Below are 20,523 nucleotides of genomic sequence, written 5' to 3' on the forward strand. Positions count from 1 at the left end.
ACGCCTCTAATCTTACTCAGAACTCTCATATCTGCGGTCTCCAGTCAAGTGATTTACTTCTGACTCAGCTCTCAGATCCATAAGTTAAAACTGGTTTGAACACTGTCTCGTATACAGCTAATTTAGTGTTCCAACTAATTTCTCTCTTATTCCATATGAATTTATTCAATTGACTTCCTACCATACCAGCTTTGTTGATACTGTTGCCTATTTCTATATTTAATTTACCATCTTCACTTAAAATCGTGTAGTTGTAGTAGCTGAAAGGTTGTACTTGTTCCACAGGTTGTTCTCCGTTCACAACACAGTTGATATTTTCAACAATTCTGCCTACTTTCATTGTCTTTGTCTTTTTATTGCTGACCTTCATACCATATCTGTTACAACAGTTAATCAATTTAGTCAGAGAATCTTTCAGATTTGTAGCAGATTTATTTAGAAGTATAACATCGTCCACATAAAGCAAGGAGCTAACAGTAACATCTCCAATTTTGATATCATGTTTAATACCACTTTCCTTCATTATGTGATCCATATAGATAATGAATAACAGAGGGGATAATGTGCATCATTGTCTCACACCAGATTTAACATTAAACCATCTTCCTGTACTTCCTTCAATTCTAACTGCTGACTTACAACTCAAATAAAGACTAAGTATTGCTTGATATAATGGTCCATTGACACCATATAACTGTAGCGTATTGAATAGCTTCTCTCTTGGCACCTTGTCATATGCCTTTCCAAATCGACAAAACTTAAATACAAATCTTTGTTATATTCCCATGATTTCTCCACTATTTGTTGTAAAGTGAATATCTGATCCTGACAGCCTCTATTTGGCCTGAATCCAGCTTGTTCTTCACCAAGCTTTTCTTCCACAATTCTTCTCAACTTTCTCTATTCCAATCATCGGGAATTCGTCCCTCTGTGCAGGCCTTCTGAACTATGTATTGCAGCCACTGTAAGACTTTTATACCACCATACTTCGGCATTTCTGGTTGAATATCATGTACTCCTGCTGCCTTTCTACATTTCAAGCCTTTGATGGTTTTTTCTACTTCAAGTATGGATATGTATTCCTGACTGTATGCCTGTTGAGTGTGTTTAACACTGTGCTATCACTGCTTGTTTCATTTAGCAATTTTTCAAAGTAATCACTCCATACTTCAAGGATATCGTTTTCTCTCATTTTCATGTCACCTTTATCATCTCTAACTCCTTTTACAGCACTCTTTCCTCCATTTACTTAGCCTCTTCAACAACCTCCAGAATATTTTGCCACTTGATATTTATTTTCTATGTTCTTGCCAAAGTCCTCCCGTGACTTTTGTTTAGCTAGTTTTACACTGTGTGTAGCTTTGTTACATTTGTCTCTGTATTCTCTAAGAGCACAAGCTGAAATATTTGCCAGGAACTTTTGAAATGCTTTTTTCTTTTCCTTCACTGGTTCTTTAACTTTCTGTGTTCACCATGGAGTTCTGATTTTTCTATCCTTGCAGACAACCTCTCCACATGCCTCTCTGGCTGAATCAATCAGGGTTTTTTTCAAGGCTTGCCACTGAATCTCTAAGGTTTGATTCCTGTTCTCAAACTCTTTCAAATTTTCTTGAATAATATTTGTGTATTTTAGTCTACAGTTCACATCCGGGAGTTGCTCAACTTTTGTATGCTTTAAAACTTTCTTACATGTTATTCTTTTCAATATGAAATTCAATTGATTCAAATCGATTACATCTCTACTCTGTAGCCAATATGCCTAGGATTTTGAGTTTTTTTCACTTGGTTATACTATAAATTAAAGATGCCAAGAAATTATATTCTTGGTTTTATCCTTTATCCAAAGTGTAAGCAAACAAAGTTTGGATGTGTGGTAACTTCACTGCTGTTCTACTCGTATAGAGAAACTAATGACATCATATCAGGTGTCTTAGTATTCCATAATGATGCACATATCCTCATGGACATGTATAATGCTGTGCATTATGGGAAGGGTCACTATCCATTTTGAATTTTGGGTGTCTTGTCTAACCTATCAAAAGAAGAATTCAAAGCTGCAATTCAAGAAATGAAAAGAAAAAAATATATATAGTAATTACTAAAGCAGTTAAGGGAAATGCCATTGTGGTTCTACACCAATCAGATGAAACGAGTAAGCTTGCCTCTTTACTTTTAGATGATCGTTCTACCTACTTCCTGTAGAATATGATCCCACCAGCACCGAAATCAGAACACTCCATAGGCTCTTTAAGAAGGTTACCTCTTGCCTCTTGGCCTGTGGAAGTGATAGACTAAAACCTTTTAACTCTAGAACCCTCCCCCCCTCCAGATATATGGACTACCAAAAATCCATAAGGAAAATGTACCATTATGTCCCATTGTGAATGGATTGATTCCAACCTCTCTCCCCCCCCCCACACACACAAATTAGCCAAAGTGCTCACACAAGATACTGGTAACACCTTCACACATAAAAAACTCAGCCCACTTTAAAGCCAGTATAGAAAACCTCTCGCTCCAACACATTGGCATAATGGTCAGTTTTGATGTCTCCTCTTTATTCACCAATGTCCAATTCAAAAATACCTTAGACCTCATCCAAGCTAATTTCCTCCCGATATCTCATTCCTATTGCAGTTCACTATGAACTCAGGCTATTTTGTTTGGCAAGGAAAATTCTACAAACAGATAGAGGGGACAGCCATGGCTTCTCCACTGCTTTCACCCCTGACCAACTTCTTTATGGAGACCTTTGAAATAAAAGCTTAAACTCTTTTCCACATAAGCCTGTGGAAAAGAGTTTAAGAAAAGAGTATGTTTGGCTATGCTACGTGGATGATGTGTTTGCCATTTGGCCACATGGCCTGGATACGCTCAATAATTTCTCAACACACTTAAACAATCAACACCCCAGGATCCAGTTTACCTTGGAAAAGGAAAACAACAACAACAGTCTCCCTTTCCTAGACACTCTCATTACATGCCAGCGTGATGGATCCCTGGCTTTCTCTGTGTTCAGAAAACCCACACATACAGGTAGATACATTCAACAGCAGTCACCCTACCCTCTCCCAACAATATGGGATTATAAAAACCCTATATAACAGGGCACAATTAATCAGTTCAGATTAATAAGTGTTCTAACAGTGCCCTAACTACTGAACTTGACCATATCCTTAACACACCTTCTTAGCCAATGGCGACAATCCCCAAAAAATATTAAAAGTAATTAACCACAGCCACTCTACCCTCCCCCCCCTGCCCCAACCATTCCATACATCTAGGGTACTTCAGAAAAACTAACAAAAATCCTAAGAAAATATGACCTCACAACTAATTACAAACCACATAAGAAAATGGCATCTCTTATCCACTCCAACAACAACCAGTCACTCCCCACCACCACCACCACCTTTAGACTTACCTGGATTTACCAGCTGCCTTGCAGTTGCAAACTGTTCTATTATGGCCAAACAGGCAGGACAGCCAATATCAGGATATTCAAACATAAGGACTACATTCAGTTCCAATCAATACAGCAACTCAGGACTTACTGACCATTCATTGGACATCTCACAGAATATGCTGGAAGGAGGCCACTTTATTACAAATTTGAGTGCATGAGACTGCCCCAAATTTGGGAAGCATTCTTTCTAAAATCCTCAACCCAACAGCCAAGACAATCCAATTTAGCCCATTATGGGGCATCTTTTAGGACTTTAGGACCGACTTCAGTTGCCTTTCTTCAGCCTCATTTGCTTAGTGTGAGTGCCTGCATGCACATATCATTGTTTTGTAATCCCTGAAGATGGCAATGTAGCATTACTTAGGCACGAATTTTAGTGAAGATGGTAAATATGGAAATAGACAACAGAATCAACAAAGCTCGTATGGTAGGAAGTCAATTGAAAAAATTCATATGGAATAAGAGAGAAATTAGTCGGAACACTAAATTATACAAGACAGTGTTCAAACGAGTTTTGACTTATGGATCTGAGAGCTGGGGCAGAAGTAAAACACTTGACCAAAGACTAGAGACCATAGATGTGAGAGTCCTGAGAAAGATTATAGGCATGAACAGATGGCATCAATGGCAATATTATATTAAAAACGAGGATATTAGGAAAGAACTTGACGTCAGCATCCAGGAATGCGTTAGCAGAGCTAATCGCAGGTAGTATGGTCACTTAAACAGAATGGGCGAGGAAAGATTAGCAAAACAAGTGTTCTCTGCCAAGTTGGCAGGAAAACGACCCAGAGGAAGACCAAGATATAGGTGGATTGATATGGTACAATGTGCCTTAGACGATAGAAATATAAGATCTGATAATGTTGGAGTCTTGACAAGTAATAGACTGATTTAGAGGAAAATTGTAGATAGGAAGTTAGTAATGATGTGAATTTTTCATGTAGTACTATCATATCCTGTACACCCCTTGAGGGTACATGTCAGGAATTTGATGATGATGATGATAAATCTAGCATTGCACAACATGGAATCAAAAATGCTAACATCAGGATCAAATGGTAAAACGCTAAGCTACTACATAGAACCATATATAAACATGAACGTTTATATAAAGAAAGTGCTGAAGCCTTACTTCATAAACCTTATTTTAATTGGAGCAACTGTTTCGCTATTCCAAAAGTTTGGGAAATTGTTATCCTTAATCCATGAACACGTGACTGTATACATAGAGGGATTCAAATTTAAGCATGTGCGCTACTGTTTTTTGAATTCATTTCCTATTGTTGTTTGATAATTGTACTGTTATTTACTGTGGCAGACATGTTATTCTGTAGTTATCCTCAAAATTACATGTTTGGTATCTTTTATTATTTGAATTATTGTTTTTTAATTGTGAGTATTGTATAAGGTAACTTTTTTTTATAATTTTCACTTGATAAATTAATTTGATAATTTTCAGTTGAAATGAAATTGTTAGATAAGTCATTTAAGTTAAGAGATATAACATCCCATATTGTTTCTTAGCCGAATAAGAAACTCAAAGAGTTTCATGCCGAATATAGAAACTATATAAAGTTCGGCGATTCCAAGCGTAAGCAAATACCTGGATACTGCAGCAACTGACCCTTTAGGTAGTGCAAGCTGAGGCAACTCATGTCAAAGGTGGAGCAAGCTCCGATCACTATTCTTGATATTTTCCCATAATGTGAACTTAGCTCCTAGGAGCTGTATTACTGTTCAACATTATGAGAGAAGGTCACTACCCAGACCGGTTTCAACCTTTATTGAGGTCTCATCAGTGAGTAGGTAGACCTAGTTAATAATACCAAGTTTGTAGCAAACAGAACTTACATCCTTTCTATGAGTATTGTCAAGATGTGTCCTAATAAATTACTAATTATATGAAGAGCCAAAGGCTTCAAAAGGCTTCTAAACAAGTTATGTTGCCAAATTGAAGCCTTTGGCTCTTCATATAATTAGTTAGATAAGTCATTTTTTAAACAAACTCTTGGTTGACTTGGAGATGTTCTTTTGTAATTAGTCAGTCCTAATTTACCTGTTGATATTGGAAAAAGATCCATGCAGCAGAAATAACACTATTATTCATAAAAATTCATTCCTTTGTAAAGTAGGACAAATAGTGCAATTCATTTTTGATTAATATACTTAATATATGAAAATTGATTTTCATTTTAAATATTTTCTAAACCAGGGAAGCAGTTGAGAAGCTCAAACAAAAAATAGAGAAAGGAAAGAAATCTCCTATTACTTCCAAAAATTCTATTTTGCTGTCAGCAGAGGAAATTGTCAACAGAACCATGAATCAGATACAGACTGCAGAAAGAGAGGTTAGAATTATTGCATATCTGTTGCCTCCTTAATAAGTAGAATATAACCTGTCATCTAGAAACTTTTTTGTTAAATGAATGTTATCAGTTCATTGTATGTATTCTCATGAGTTGTAAAAGATACTGTGATATAGTTGGCATATGAACTCACTGGAACCACAAAAAGTTTGTTATAGTGGATAGTTTATTATCATGAATTTCTCTAGAATAGTATTCTGACTATAGCACTTTAATTTGAACTTCTGTTTAGTTTGTTATAATGGTGTGTGATATAGTGAGAATTGACTGTATACAAATGAAATTACAATATTACTACTCTATAAACAGTGTTCTTCCAAATTAATCTATTTGTCGGATCTCTAATATATTGTCCTATCACACATTTTTGGTCTTTTAAGGCACTATTAATGTTCATCACTTCATCCATAACTTAGTCTTCCTCTGAGTCTTTGTCCTCACCTATTTTGCTAATCTTTAAATGTAACCATTTAAATTTATTACTATACCATTTTATTCAACTTCTCAACACCCAGTCTTGAATGATGCACATTCCTTTCAATATTAATTCATTTTGTTGTTATATTCATTCCCCTAATTTTTCTCAGAACCTGTTTATCTTTGGTCTCATCTTGGATCTACTTTATAATGTTAACTCAAATCTCAGTTAAAATCAGTTTTAACACTATCATGTATCATGTGGGTATACTGTAAATTTAGCTTTCCAGCTAATATCTCTCATCTTTTTTCATTTCCACATTCCCACTCAAGAAGGGTTTCTGCAGCAGATAAACCTCCTCCACTCAGGTCTGTCCAGGGCATTTTTTCCTCTAGTTTGAGGTCTTGGAGGTCCCCTCTCAAGCTGTCCAGCTATCATTGTTTAGTCTCTCCTTACTTCTTTTGCCTGATGGCTTCATCGCCAGCATTCTCTGTCCCATATAGCTTTTATCTCACCGTATAACATGACAAAACCACCTCAGCTTTGATTCCCTAATTTTTCCAGATACTTGGATCACCTTCATTGTTCCCCTTATCAATGAGTTTTTGACTTGTCCAATCTTGTTACACCATTTGCAAGTCTCAGCATTCTCATTTCAGCTACGTCCATTCTCTTCTATTTCTTGATCACTCTCATTGCTATACATCAGTGCAGATCTTACTACCATTTTGTAGATCTTTCCTTTTAACTTGCTAGACACTTTTGTATCACACAAGATACATGAAACTTTTTTTCCAGTTCACCCACCCTGATTGGATCCTGCTATTGAGTTCTGAGACAAGTTATCAATCACTTTGGACACAAGATGCTAGATATCTGAACTTTGACATTTGTGGCATTCCTCTACCCTGCAGTGTCATACTTTGTTACATCGTTGTTTTTCTTATTTATATCTTCCCTTCCTATTTTTCAATTGCTATTTTACTTCTTCAGATATCGGGCCTAATATACTTACATCTAGGATTGTTTTTCCTCTTCAGATACTTGCAAATTTATATTATACTGCACCAGCCAGTATCCTATAGCAGAAAAAATCCTTACTCAGGGAGACAATACTAGATTCTGAGGCGCTCTTACACAATGTTTCACTTTAATACAGCTGTATGGATTCTGACTGCAGTCGTGACCTAAATCTATGATTACATACACTTTCTAATTCCTTCCCACCAAAGGGGTTCTATTTTTATAAGTGGTAATTCAGAATCATAGTCAGGCATGACTCAGGTTTAGGCAAATAAATCATGTTTATTGGAATATCAAAGCAAAATACACTAAAGAATTTCATGCATTCAATTCATCTCAATACTAAATAAGGAAACTCAAGTTAAAAGATCAACACGCTTTAAGTTTAAATCAAAGGTTATAAAGTATGTAAAAAAACAATAACTGATAATTGGGATAGATAGCAAATGATATGGTGTTAAACTAAAAGTTCTTTCTGCAAGCAATTCATAAGATAATGTAACAAACATTCTAATGTTATTCAATTACTATAAATCTACAATCCCAGTCTCGTTATGTTAAATCAATCACATACAACACAAAAGATCTCTTCCAAACAATTTTTCTTATTCTCAAAAGGAGGCTAACTATCTGATTAGAGTCTGTCCACAAAGTCCTTTAGAATAATGTTCATAATTTACATTTACAAATAATTTTCTCTCTTCTAAGGAATTCTAAACACAAAATAAAGTAATTCTACTTTACCAAACTTTTTACAACGTCTTTCAGCACCATGTGTACATCTGGTTATCTCTTGTCTATTGGCTGTCCTTATGCCAGTGTAGGGGCTACGCTATCTTCATAATTACTGCCAAACACGGACTCAATTCTTTGCATCTCAGGAAACATCTCTATTCCTCTCAATGGAACTTTTCAGCAAGGGCTTGATTCTGCTAGGACTGGAAATTTCACCTTCAGCTCTGCGTGGAATCATACCCCATTCTCAGGAATGCTCACCGTCCAACATCGTAGCACTGATGCTTCATCCCCCCCTTACTCGAACCACCGGCTAACTTCTGAAACAGGAACCAGGAAAACAATAAGACAAGAGAGAGCCGATACGGCGCTCATTCCTTATATTCTCATTCAAGTGCCGACCTATATCTTTTCTCACCTTGGGTTCATCCCTTGCTCTCTCCTTTGCTGTTATACTCTTGTATTCACGAAATTCGCGTTGCCGTACCTTCCGCGTAAGCTCCTGCCTCCGCCGTTACACTGGACATGTGTAGTTGTATACCTTCTATGAATTGTTACTTAATATCTACCTGGTGACTCACAATCATTCTATACAGCTAAAGTGAGGTTTAAATAGTATTAACAAATTCCTCTTTTAAGACATTCTCTAATTCGATCGTGGTATGATCACAATAGATTAAAGTAAATGATACATAAAATTAATGCAATTTTATACATATGTGAAGAAGTTTCACTTTAATTTCAGCTGATGTGCAGGTATTTCTCTTTGTCTGTGTAGTTTAGTGTGTTAGACCCTGAATGAATGATTTCTTTGCAAGATTCCTTCATTCAGGATCTAACAACTTCCTGCTGCTTTACTACAAAACACATACTTTGTTTTATTTCTACTGATCCTCAAACCACTATCTTTCAAAGCTTTCCTCCCTTGCTCAAGTCTTTCTTCTGCTTCCTGCTCAGACTTTGTACATATCACCACATCACTGGCAAACGTCATTATCATCCAGGGTGATTCTGTCTCTGTCAACACATCCAAGAGCATAACAAATAAGGGATTCAAAACTGACTCTTGATGAACCCCAACTCTTACTGGGAATGCCTGGTCCACACCTTCCCATACTTCATAGTGTGGCTGATGAGTTTAATTCCTCTGTAATTGCTACAGGACTGGATATCACCTTTGTTCTTATATTATTATTATTATTATTATTACGGGCTACTCCAAGGAGTCCTTAGACTAATTGAGGGAGGCCTAAACATCACGTCAAGCATTATCCAACATTTGTGCAGTATCTATCATACTTTGCTTTGAACTCATTCACAGTCATGGTACCCACAACGGACTCTAGCAACCTATTCCACTCATTCACCACTCTCCAAGCAAAAAACCTAGTTCTAACATCCTTGCTAACTACACTCTTACTCAATGTCTAGGGATGGTCCCTAGTTCTCCCACCACCAGACCTGTTCTGAAAATTTTCAATCTGAATTAATCTTGTAAAAACCCTTCAGTAATTTGTATGTCTCAATCATATTGTCCCTTTTCTGCTTATCAACTATATCTATAACCCACAAATCTTTAACCTGTTTTCGTAAGGTTCATTCCATAGACCTGCTGCCATCTTGGCCACTTGTCTCTGAATCCTCTCCACATCTTCCTCATCGCAAAGAAATCCCCCAGTGCCAAGATTATGTGCAATAGTTGAGATGGACTCTTGAATTATCAAGGATCGATAAAGAAGAATAATAACCTGCTAGTCTCTGCTTGTCAAAGTATTCTTCTGTAACCAAGTGATCTGATGGGCTATTTTAGCAACTTTCATTTGCCCTCTAAACCTTAACTCTCTATCCACTAACTCTCCCAAATTTCTTGCTTTATCAATTTCGTGGAGTATAGTTCCACCAATGTGGTATACAGCAGGTAATCTTTTTACCCCAAAATGCATAACCTTACACTTTGCCACATTAAACTGATATCCATTTTCCTTTGCCAGTCTCAGATCCTTTCGTATATCGTGAATGTACAAATTAAACAGTAGCAGTTCAAGAACAGAACCCTTGCAGCATGCCACTAGTCACAGGCCTTCTTTTCGACTCTACTCCTGAATAAACTATTCTCTGATATCTCTCAATTAACCAGCCTCTTATCCACCTCACCAACCCTATATATATCACCATGTCCTGCTGTTTGTTGATTAGAATTCCACATGGTATCAAATGCTTTTGCTAAGTCTAGGAGAATCACTGTAAACCCATTATCTTTATCCAACTCAGCTTTCACTGTGTTATAAAAATCTCACAGCTGTATCCACATTAAGGTTCTGTAATATGTTATTATTATTAGAATCGAAACTATCAAACTTTTTAAAAGTAACAGGCATTATAAATAAAATTTTTAAACCCAATTATATACAAAAGCACACGAATAAGAATCTACAGTACAGTAGCTAAACCTACCTTACTTTATGGAAGTGAGATATGGACAACAAAAAAAAGCAGGTGAAAGAAGAAGAATTGAATCAGCCAAAATGAAATTTCTGTGCAGAACTGAAGAAGTCATAATAATGGACAAAATGAAAAGTAACGAAATCAGAAATAAACTCAGAATTACAAACTCCCTGTATTGGAGTCATGACAGATAACAGATAACTATATGAAACAGTTATTTGCTACAGAGAAAAATGGAAAGAACACTTACTCAGAATGAATAGAAACAGAATACCTAAACAAATTCTAAATTACCACCCAAAAGGTACCCCCCATGCAGAGGAAGACCCTTAAAAAGATGGAATTGAGTCCGGAACAGGCCACTTGGCCTATAAGCCTGGAAAGGAAGAAGAAGATTATTATTATTATCTGAGACCTCCAGGGAGTCAAGTACTCATTGAGAGCCCTCCTACGCACCTCCATTTCATTTACCTCGGTTCTCATATAAGCCATTGCTTTCTCTTGCTGCTGCAATATCTCCACCTCGATGATATACTTTTGCAAAGTGTTCACTTAGTAATTCTACTATTTTACTGATTCATTTACTTCCCTACCATCAGCATTCATTAAAATCATTCTGCCATAAACATTCTTTCTTTTACTTGCAGCATAATAAAAAGAACTGTTTGGGATTATTTCAGCATGCTTTGCTAACTTCCTTTCATAATCTGCTTTTGCCTTTCTTACCATGCTAGTTACCCTTCTGCCTTGTACTGTTCATGTACCTGCTGGTCATCTTTCTCCTTGAATTCTTACTGCTTGAATTTCTCTTTCTCCTTGAATTCTTACTGCTTCCATAACATTGTAGAGGGTCTACAATTCATGCGTAGGTTTCTGTGGTTAAGAAGTTCAATAGAAATATTCTGGTTTTGTGATCACATGTTTATTAGAGAACTGTTTTTAAAAAACTAAACAAGTACTAAAAATAACCCAACAAGTTTCATTAGTCGTAAGACTAACATCTTCAGTGGTAAAGAGAACTAACAGTTTAAAGCACAAACTATAAGAAATTACAAAAAACAAGTTCATTTGTTGGTATTATGAACATCAAAAAAGTTCGTTAAAAAACTGAATAACAGATCTATACAACTGTTAATGTGTGTTAGTTGGAGACAATGGCATTTGTTGTCGCGTTCTGTGGTTCACGTTCATTCTGTCCAAGGTCTGAAGTGGGTAAATTTTTAATAAACGATGACCAAACTTGATTTAAAATCAAACCTTGGTTTTTGTTGCATTGTGTAGGAATTTTAATCATATTTGCTGCCTCTTTGAATTTTCTTGTGAAGCAATTCTTATCAATATAGGACATGTTTGTTCTATCCCAGAGTACATCATGACCAGTAGAAGCTGTGTGATATGCTAAGCCAGATTTATGTTCTCTCTTCTTTTGTACGTCCTTTTGATGTTCACTCATGCAAATTTCCCCTGATCTCCCTCTCACATTGCAGATGCCACAGGAACAATGAATATTATAAATCCCTGGTTTTTTCATTGGGTGATGTGGGGATTTCGGTGGATGAAGAGATCTTGATATTTTTTCAAGTGGCAGGAAAGTCACTTTTATGTTGTACTTGTAGAGTAATTTGGCTAATTTATCTGTTACATTCTTGATATAAGGAAGGGTAACTGTGTTCTTACTGCTTCCTACTATCTGGGTTTTATGTTATTAACAAACCTGGAATGTTCCATAACTTCAAATAACGAGTGTTCAGACAATTAGATTTGCTATTTTTTCAAGTGGCACTTTTATGTTGTACCTGTAGAGTAATTTGACTGATTTATCTGTTACATTCTTGACATAAGGAAGGGTGAATGATTCTTACTGCTTCCTACTATCTGTATACTGGGTTTTATGTTATTAACAAACATGGAATGTTCCATAACTTCAAATAACGGGTGTCCAGACAATTATTGGTGGTGCATTTGAAGGGAGACCTCATTAATAAAAAGTACAGAGTATCAGAAGAATGATATAATGTATCTAATATTATGGTTGATCATGACTGATGGCAAATGATTTGGCTTACCTTCTGGTTTGAACTGTGAAGTTGTGGAATTGGAGAGAGCTTGTGTTATAAACATTAATCTCCTAGAGTGATAATTTAACAGTTTGAGTAATTAGACTGTGAAATCAAGTTTTAGAGATAAGTAGTCAAAGAGAACAGCTTGATTGTCTGAGTTAGAAGACTAATAAAAGCTGCAAATGAAAACCATAAAGTGAGGTAGGTAAATCTTGTGCCATATTCCTTTGGCACAAGATTTCAAATTTTGTCTAATTCAACAAAAATGCATGTTCTTCCTTTTTATGGAAGACATATGCAAGATGTAGTTGGGATAGAGTTAGACTGTAGTCATGGATGAAGCCAGTTGGAATTTGGTTAGGAATAGCAGATCAGTGTTGGCCATAACACATTAATGTTGGCAATGATGCCCCAGATATTAGTAAAATAGATGTGAAAGTGCTGTTTATTTTGGATATATTTTTGTTATTTTTTGCGGGTTGTTTATTTTTCATATTTTTTTATCTTTTTTGTAGCTTGTTTGTGGGAGATTTTGTTAGGTGTGCAGTGACTTGTATTTGTTTGGTTGTCTTTCATGGTTGAGTTGATTGCAAGAAGTATAGAGCAGGAGCATACAGCTGTGGTGAAGGACTTGTGCATATAACTCCTGTACAAGTGCCCAGACTCCAGGTGCAACCTTGATAGGCCCCCCCACACACACACATACACATTGTTATATTCGTAATCCCTCCAGGCACAACCTGTCAGAGTAAGCAGCAGGATTATTCGGAAAGCCTTTAGCTTCATTGTCATTGGGTTGTACTGTCTAGTGCCATTTTGCAGATACAACTTAATTGTCATATCCTCAAAATGAAGAGGAGCTGTTTGGTCCCTAATTTATTAATAATACTGCGTTAAGCATGCCCAGAAAGGCCATCACTAGTACTGCATGCAAGAATAAAGGAGGAAGACAGAAACCAAGGACCCTGCTCTGGAGCCAAAGCATGGAAGTAGTTACTTCATGCCTCCAATAAGCAACGCACTTGTGTTTCAGTGTGCAGTGAAAGTCATCTACCACTTAGAAGCCTAGTTATCATATCTTCTATGGAAGATATTCTTATAAAGCAGCAGTTTTCATCTTGCCGGAGTCTAATTTGCAAGAGAGGTTACTACTTATTGTGCATTACCAGCCCATCATCAAATTCTTGATGTATGTACTCTCAGGTGGTGTACAGAATATTACAGGTTGTACTACATGAACACGTTAGATCATTACTAACTTCCTATCAACAATTTTCTTTACGTTTAATCTGTTATCTGTCATGACTCCAATACAGGGTGTCCACATTTGACCTCCCTAATTTCAACGAGTTACTACTACTTAAGTGTATGGACCAGGTGTCGAAATTGTACAAATGAGAAGGAACACTCACCAAGTTTTTGTAAAAAAAATTCTGAATGAAACTTGTAGAGTCTGTGTAATGTTTGAACAACCCAAACCTTAAATATTTTCACATTTCAAATTTTTGCCTTTTTTTGAAACTAGAAAGGTCCAACATGGACATCCTGTATTATCAGATCTTATATTTCTCTTTTATCAAGCTCATCTTACTGTATCAGTCCATATGGCCCTTAACCTTTTTCCAGTCATTCTGGCAAAAAAACACTTGATTTTCTAAACTTTCTACTCCCATTCTGTTTAAGTGACCATGCCACCTGAGATTAGTCTTGCCAACACATTCCTGAATGCTAACAGATTCTTGCTTGATATCCTCATTTTTAATATGATACTGTTATTAATGCCATCTGTTTACTAAACTTTCTCAAAACTCTCATATCTGTAGCCTCCAGTCTTTGATCGAGTGTTTTATTTATATCTCCACTCTCAGATCCACAAGTTGAAATTGGTTGTAACAGTGTCTTGTATATACAGCTAGTTAGTGTCTTGATTAATTTCTCTCTTAGCAACCCATCATCATCATCAAATTCCTGACATGTACCCTCAAGGGGTGTACAGGATATGATAGTACTACATCAAAAATTTACATCATTACTAACTTCCTATCTACAATTTTCCTCCAAATCAGTCTATTACTTGTCAAGACTCCAATATTATCGTTATCAGATCTTATATTTCTATCGTCTAAGGCACATTGTACCGTATCAATCCACCTATATTTTGGTATTCCTCTGGATCGTTTTCCTGCCAACCTGGCAGAGAACACTTGTTTTGCTAATCTTTCCTCGCCCATTCTGTTTACGTGACCATACCACCTGAGATTAGCTCTGCTAACACATTCCTGGATGCTGACAATGTCAAGTACTTTCCTAATATCCGTTTTTAATATGATATTGCCATTGATGCAATCTGTTCATGCTTCTAATCTTTCTCAGGAGTCTCATATCTGTGGTCTTAGGTCTTTGGTCAAGTGTTTTACTTCTGACACAGTTCTCAGATCCATAAGTTAAAACTGGTTTGAACACTGTCTTGTATACAGCTAATTTAGTGTTCCAACTAATTTCTCTCTTATTCCATATGAATTTATTCAATTGACTTCCTACCATACCAGCTTTTGTTGATTCTGTTGTCTTCCATATTTAATTTACCATCTTCACTAAAAATCGTGCCTAAGTAACTGAAATGTTTTACTTGTTCCACAGGTTCCCCGTTCACAACAGAGTTGACATTTTCAACAATTTTCTACCTATTTTCATTGTCTTTGACTGCCTTCATACCTTATCTATTACAACAGTTATTCATTTCAGTCAGGGAATCTTACAAACTTGTAGCAGATTTATTCAGAAGTATAACATCGTCCGCATAAAGCAAAGAGCTGACATTAACATCTCCAATTCTGATATAATGTTTAATACCACTTTCCTTCATAAGGTGATCCATATAGATAATGAATAACAGAGGGGATAATATACATCCTTGTCTCACACCAGATTTAACATTAAACCATCTTCCTGTACATCCTTCAATTCTAACTGCCGACTTACAACTCAAATAAAGACGAAGTATTGCTTGATATAATGCCACATAACTGTGGTGTATTGAATAACTTCTCTCTTTGCACCTTGTCATATGCCTTTTCCAAATCGACAAAACTTAAATACAGATCTTTGTTATATTCCCATGCTTTCTCGACTATTTGTCATAAAGTGAAGATCTGATCCTGACAGCCTCTATTTGGTCTTCATCCAGCTTGTTCTTCACCAAGCTTTTCTTCCACAATTTTTCCCAACCGTTTCTCAAGTACACTTGCATAGATCTTGCCAGGAACACTCAGTAGGGAATTACCTCTGTAATTCTCGCATTCAGTTTTATTTCCCTTTTTATATATGGGCACTATTAGAGCTCTACTCCAATCATTGGGAATTTGTACCTCTTTCCAGGCTTTCGGATCTATGCAGTGCAGCCACCGTAAGACTTTTATACCACCATACTTCAGCATTTCTAGTTGAATATCATCTACTCCTGCTGCCTTTCCACATTTCAAGCCTTTGATGGCTTTTCTACTTCAAGTATGGATATGTATTCCTGACTCCATGCCTGTTCAGTGTTTTTTACTACTGTGCTATCACTGCTTGTTTCATTTAGCAATTTTTCGAGGTAATTACTCCATACTTCAAGGATATCTTTTTCTCCCGTTTTCATGTCACCTTTATCATCTCTAACTCCTTTTACAGCACTCTTTCCTCCATTTACTTAGCCTCTTCAACAACCTCCAGAATATTTTGCCACTTGATATTTATTTTCTATGTTCTTGCCAAAGTCCTCCCATGACTTTTGTTTAGCTAGTTTTGCGCAGTGTTTCGCTTTCTTACATTTCTCTCTGTATTCTCTAAGTGCAAAAGTTGACTTATTTGCCAGGAACGTTTGATATGATTTCTTCTTTTCCTTCACCGGTTCTTTAACTTCCTGTGTCCACCATGGAGTCCTAATTTTTCTATCCTTGCAGACAACCTCACCACATGCCTCTCTAGCTGAATCAGTCAGGGTTTTCTTCAAGGCTTGCCACTGAATCACCAAGGTTTGGTTCCTGTTCTTAAACTCTTTCATTTTTTCTTCAATAATCTTTGTATATGTTAATCTACAGTTCACATCTGAGAGCTGCTCAACTTTTATTCGCTTTAAAACTTTATTACATGTTATTCTTTTCAATATGAAATTCAATTTTATCCTGCTCAAGACTAAATAGTGATCGCTTCCAATTTCAAATCCTCTGTACACTCTGGTGTCCTGCACCAGGGAGAAAACGTCACTATCAACAATAACATAGTCAATTTGACTTTCTTATTCCTTGCCTCTTCTCTCCATGTGAATTTGTGCACATTTTTATGTTGGAACATGGTGTTAGTAATAACCAACCAGTCCATGTTCTGAGCAGAAATCCAACACGTATTTGCCATTATTATTAGCTTTGCTCTTTTCTCCAAATTTTCCCAAAATATTTTTGTATGTCTGACAATCATTTCCTACTCTGCTATTCAGATCACCAACAAGGACCAACTTTTCCTTTTTCATTGTGTCAGTTGCTTTTTCTAAAGCATCAAAAAATTCCTCCACTTCTACCTTAGTTTAACCTTCTGTAGGACCATAGGCACAAATAAGTCTCATTGTCCAGTTCTCATTCTCATATTTGCCCACATCACTCTACTTGAGACTGCCTGCCATTCGAGAAGATTAGCCTCATATTTTGTGTTGAATACTATAGCTACTCCTTCTTTTCCTTGATTGTCATTTCCTGAATATAACATTTTGTATTTATTGCTCAGAAAGATCTCACCAGTTTTTGTCTTTTTTGTTTCAATCACCCCTATTATGTCGATCGGGTACGTATCTAATTGTTCAGCTAGCTCCTTTCTTTGCCATTCAGGCTTCTTATGTTGATAGTACTGATCTTTAACTCTGGTGATGTTGAGTTGGGGTGTGTTTTCAGATTTGTTCCAGTAGCTGACTTTTCGCTGTTCGCCCTGGTTCCCTGGTGAAAACAATGGGGCCTTGTTTAACCGGGTGATGCCTCAGCCGGCATGAAATTTTGTCATGTTGTACCATCATTTTTTATTTTGATTTATCCAATAAGAATACAATTTGGTCAGCTAAATCCCAAATTGCCAGCCCATCCTCGTTCGTTCAGTATCCAGGTAGATACCCATACGAGAAGGTGAGGATTGGACATTCTCCTCATTCCTTTAAAGGCTATGTGGAGGTCTCTCCTCAGTTATACAGCTTTGACCCTTAAGCACCCCCCCCTTAATGTCCCAAAGATTATTGGGTTTTTTCTCTCTCTCTCTCTCTCTCTCTCTCTCCTGCACATGAGAGGTACAAGAACCTATAATACATCAGTGCCCTGTGTTAGGTGCAATGATACAAATCAAGAAAGAAGAAATCTGTTATTTATCTCTTGACATATTTCTTAAATATCTGGAGGTTGCAGTTGTTAGGAAACACATTATGGAGAAATATGTTCCAGAAGCCAGAGGTAGATGGAATAAACGAGGAAGAGGCTCGATGTGTTTGCAGGTGTACTGAAAAGAGATGTTGGGTAGCTGCTGCTGCTCTTGTTTTAACAAATCCATTAGTAAGTTAAGGAATGATGTTTGGCAATGGCTATGTAAGTACCTTTAGAGGATGTAGACCTGAAACATTGCATCTGTGATATAGAGGTTGAAGTAAGCTTGTGAGTGAAAGGGTAATCTATGAGCTTAATTGCTCTCCTTTGGACAGCATCAAGAATTTGTAGGACAGTTTTAGGTGCATTGTGAACAGTATGCTAAGGATAGGTAGCAGATATAGAATTTATATAGGTTTAGTAGCTGGGTGGGTGTAAAATAGCTTCTTGATCAGAAAAGAATTCTTAGTTTTTTTTAGAGGCTGAGGAAGTTATTCATATGATGTGTTTGGCCAGAGATACTGGAGATAAATGTCAGTCTAAGGAGACAGATTTCATCCTGTCTGATGTGGATTACTGAAAATAAGGGAGTGTTAGCTTGAGATAACTTTTGCAAGAGAAAAAACCGGACTCTGTTTTGGCATCATTGAAAGTGACCAGGTTATCCTTTCCCCACCGAAGGATGGTATAGAGATCAGTGTTTAAGGCACTGGTTACAGATGATCTTGTTTGGAATGTCTGAGAACTACGTGGTTTGCCAAGGAGTAAGATGAATGGACTATGCTGTTGTTGACAAAGTTGTTGATAGGATTGATGGTGATTATGTATGAGAGAAAAAGGGTGGATGATAGGACAGGGCCCTGAGTGTCCTGCATTGCTGTCAGAGCTTGAAGATGGGTTGCCATCCACCATGATCTGCAGTGAATGACCTGAAAGAATCCTGACTGTCCTGTGACAGGGTAGCAGATAGATCGCAAGAAGGCAGTTCTCTGAACAGGCCTTGATGCCAAACACAACAGTAAGTCCTGGAAATGTCAAGGGTGATGCTGAGAGATCAGCCATATATCTCTATTGGCAGAATCCATACTGGTGGTACTGATTAACTGAAGAGCTGGGTAGCGAAAAAGTTGACTATTGATAACTTTCTCTGTTATTTTGAAGAAGTCTGAGGTAATGACAGTTGAATGGTAGGCTTTAATCTTCCTTTTATGGAATTGTTTGGATATTATCAATAGTTAACTTCTTCATTATCCAGAAGATCATGAGTTAATTAACAACCACCAGTATGGATTCTGCCAATAGAGATATATGGCTGATATCATAGCCATTCCAAACCATGCTTGCTTCATGTATCTAATCATAATGATTTTAATCTTAGATATACCTATGTTTCAAAAGAGGTATACCGTGAGTAGACATATCGATACAAAATTAATAATGGAAAAAACTCACGTACAAAGATTATTTAATAGTATTATTTTCGCCTGTGTGTCACAGGCATCTTAAGTACATATTAAGCTTAAATTAAACAATAACTGACAATTCCAAAAAGCGCCACCTAAGTAGCTGGTGTAAGATAACTAAAAAGGTCAATAAATTTCCTAAAAAAAAAAAAAAAAAATCAATACAATAAAAAGTTAGGAAAGATTAGCTGATTTGTAAAGTACTATCTCCCATAAAGGGGATAGACGTCAGCTGTTAGATCTGTTTAAGTTAGGAGAATGAAGTAGAGTTTCACATGTTTCTTTATAAAGGCGTTCAATGAGGAAATGACTTTTGTGAAGAACTCTTGTCTTTCTCCAATGAACTCTATGTCTAGTGAAGATGGCATGTTCTGCAAGTCCAGACTCTTCAGGTTTAAAGTATTCAATATAAGATTGGTGTTCTTCTAGCCGAATAGACGCAGATCTTCCCGTTTGTCCGAAATAAGATAATCCACAAGAGCACGGAATCTGGTAGACACCTGGATGATTAAGATGTGGAAGCTTGTCCTTAGGAGAAGTGAAAAAGGTGGAGATTTTTCTAAACAGTCGAAAGGCAACAAAAATATTCAGTGGTTTTAAAACTTTTTGCTATACGTTCACTGATGCCTTGTACATAAGGGATAGGAATGCACATAATTTCTTCTGTGTTTGAAGAGGAAGACATATTAAAACTACTCAAAGTTCTTTTAATGAAGCAATTCTTATAACCATTATAACCATTTTCTTACCTAAAGGTCTTTAATGATTCTCGTGACAAGCTAAAATGCAAATTTGAATCACTGATCCTAGATCCAGTAATAATACTATTGATATAGATCAAGTAGTTATAAATGTTTCCGGACGTCCACTAACAGACTGTGAACGTTTTGTTTTATCAAAAGGGCATAATTTTGCCGTTATGCTGAATAAGGTGCCACTTATGGATTTTTTTCATAACATAGACAGGGGGTATTCAATCCTTATCCCAAAAAAAAAACCAACAGATTACGTTTTGAATGTGCACAAATTATTTTTCATGCCAAGCCTCCTTGTCCTAATCTTTCTTACTCTGAGTTTAAAGCATTGAAATCACTGAAGAATAACAATAATTTAATTATTACGAAAGTTGATAAGGGGAAGGCTGTAGTGATTCAAGATAGGAAGAA

General features: G+C 36.5%; 1 protein-coding gene across 2 annotated transcripts in view; it reads left to right on the forward strand.

Annotated features, from left to right (window-relative positions):
* Window positions 1-20,523, forward strand: part of Mitofilin (inner membrane mitochondrial protein mitofilin) — a 263,003-nt gene that overhangs the window by 121,900 nt on the left and 120,580 nt on the right. For both annotated transcript variants that reach the window (XM_090392343.1, XM_090392344.1), the window contains exon 9: window positions 5,682-5,817. In XM_090392343.1, coding sequence (XP_090248469.1) covers window positions 5,682-5,817 — 136 coding nt within the window. The remainder of the gene's footprint in view (window positions 1-5,681; window positions 5,818-20,523) is intronic.

Source organism: Typopeltis vanoorti, chromosome 5 (assembly GCF_054136105.1).
Source record: "Typopeltis vanoorti isolate ZY-2024b chromosome 5, IOZ_Tvanoo_1.0, whole genome shotgun sequence".
Classification (NCBI taxonomy): Eukaryota; Metazoa; Arthropoda; class Arachnida; order Uropygi; family Thelyphonidae; genus Typopeltis; species Typopeltis vanoorti.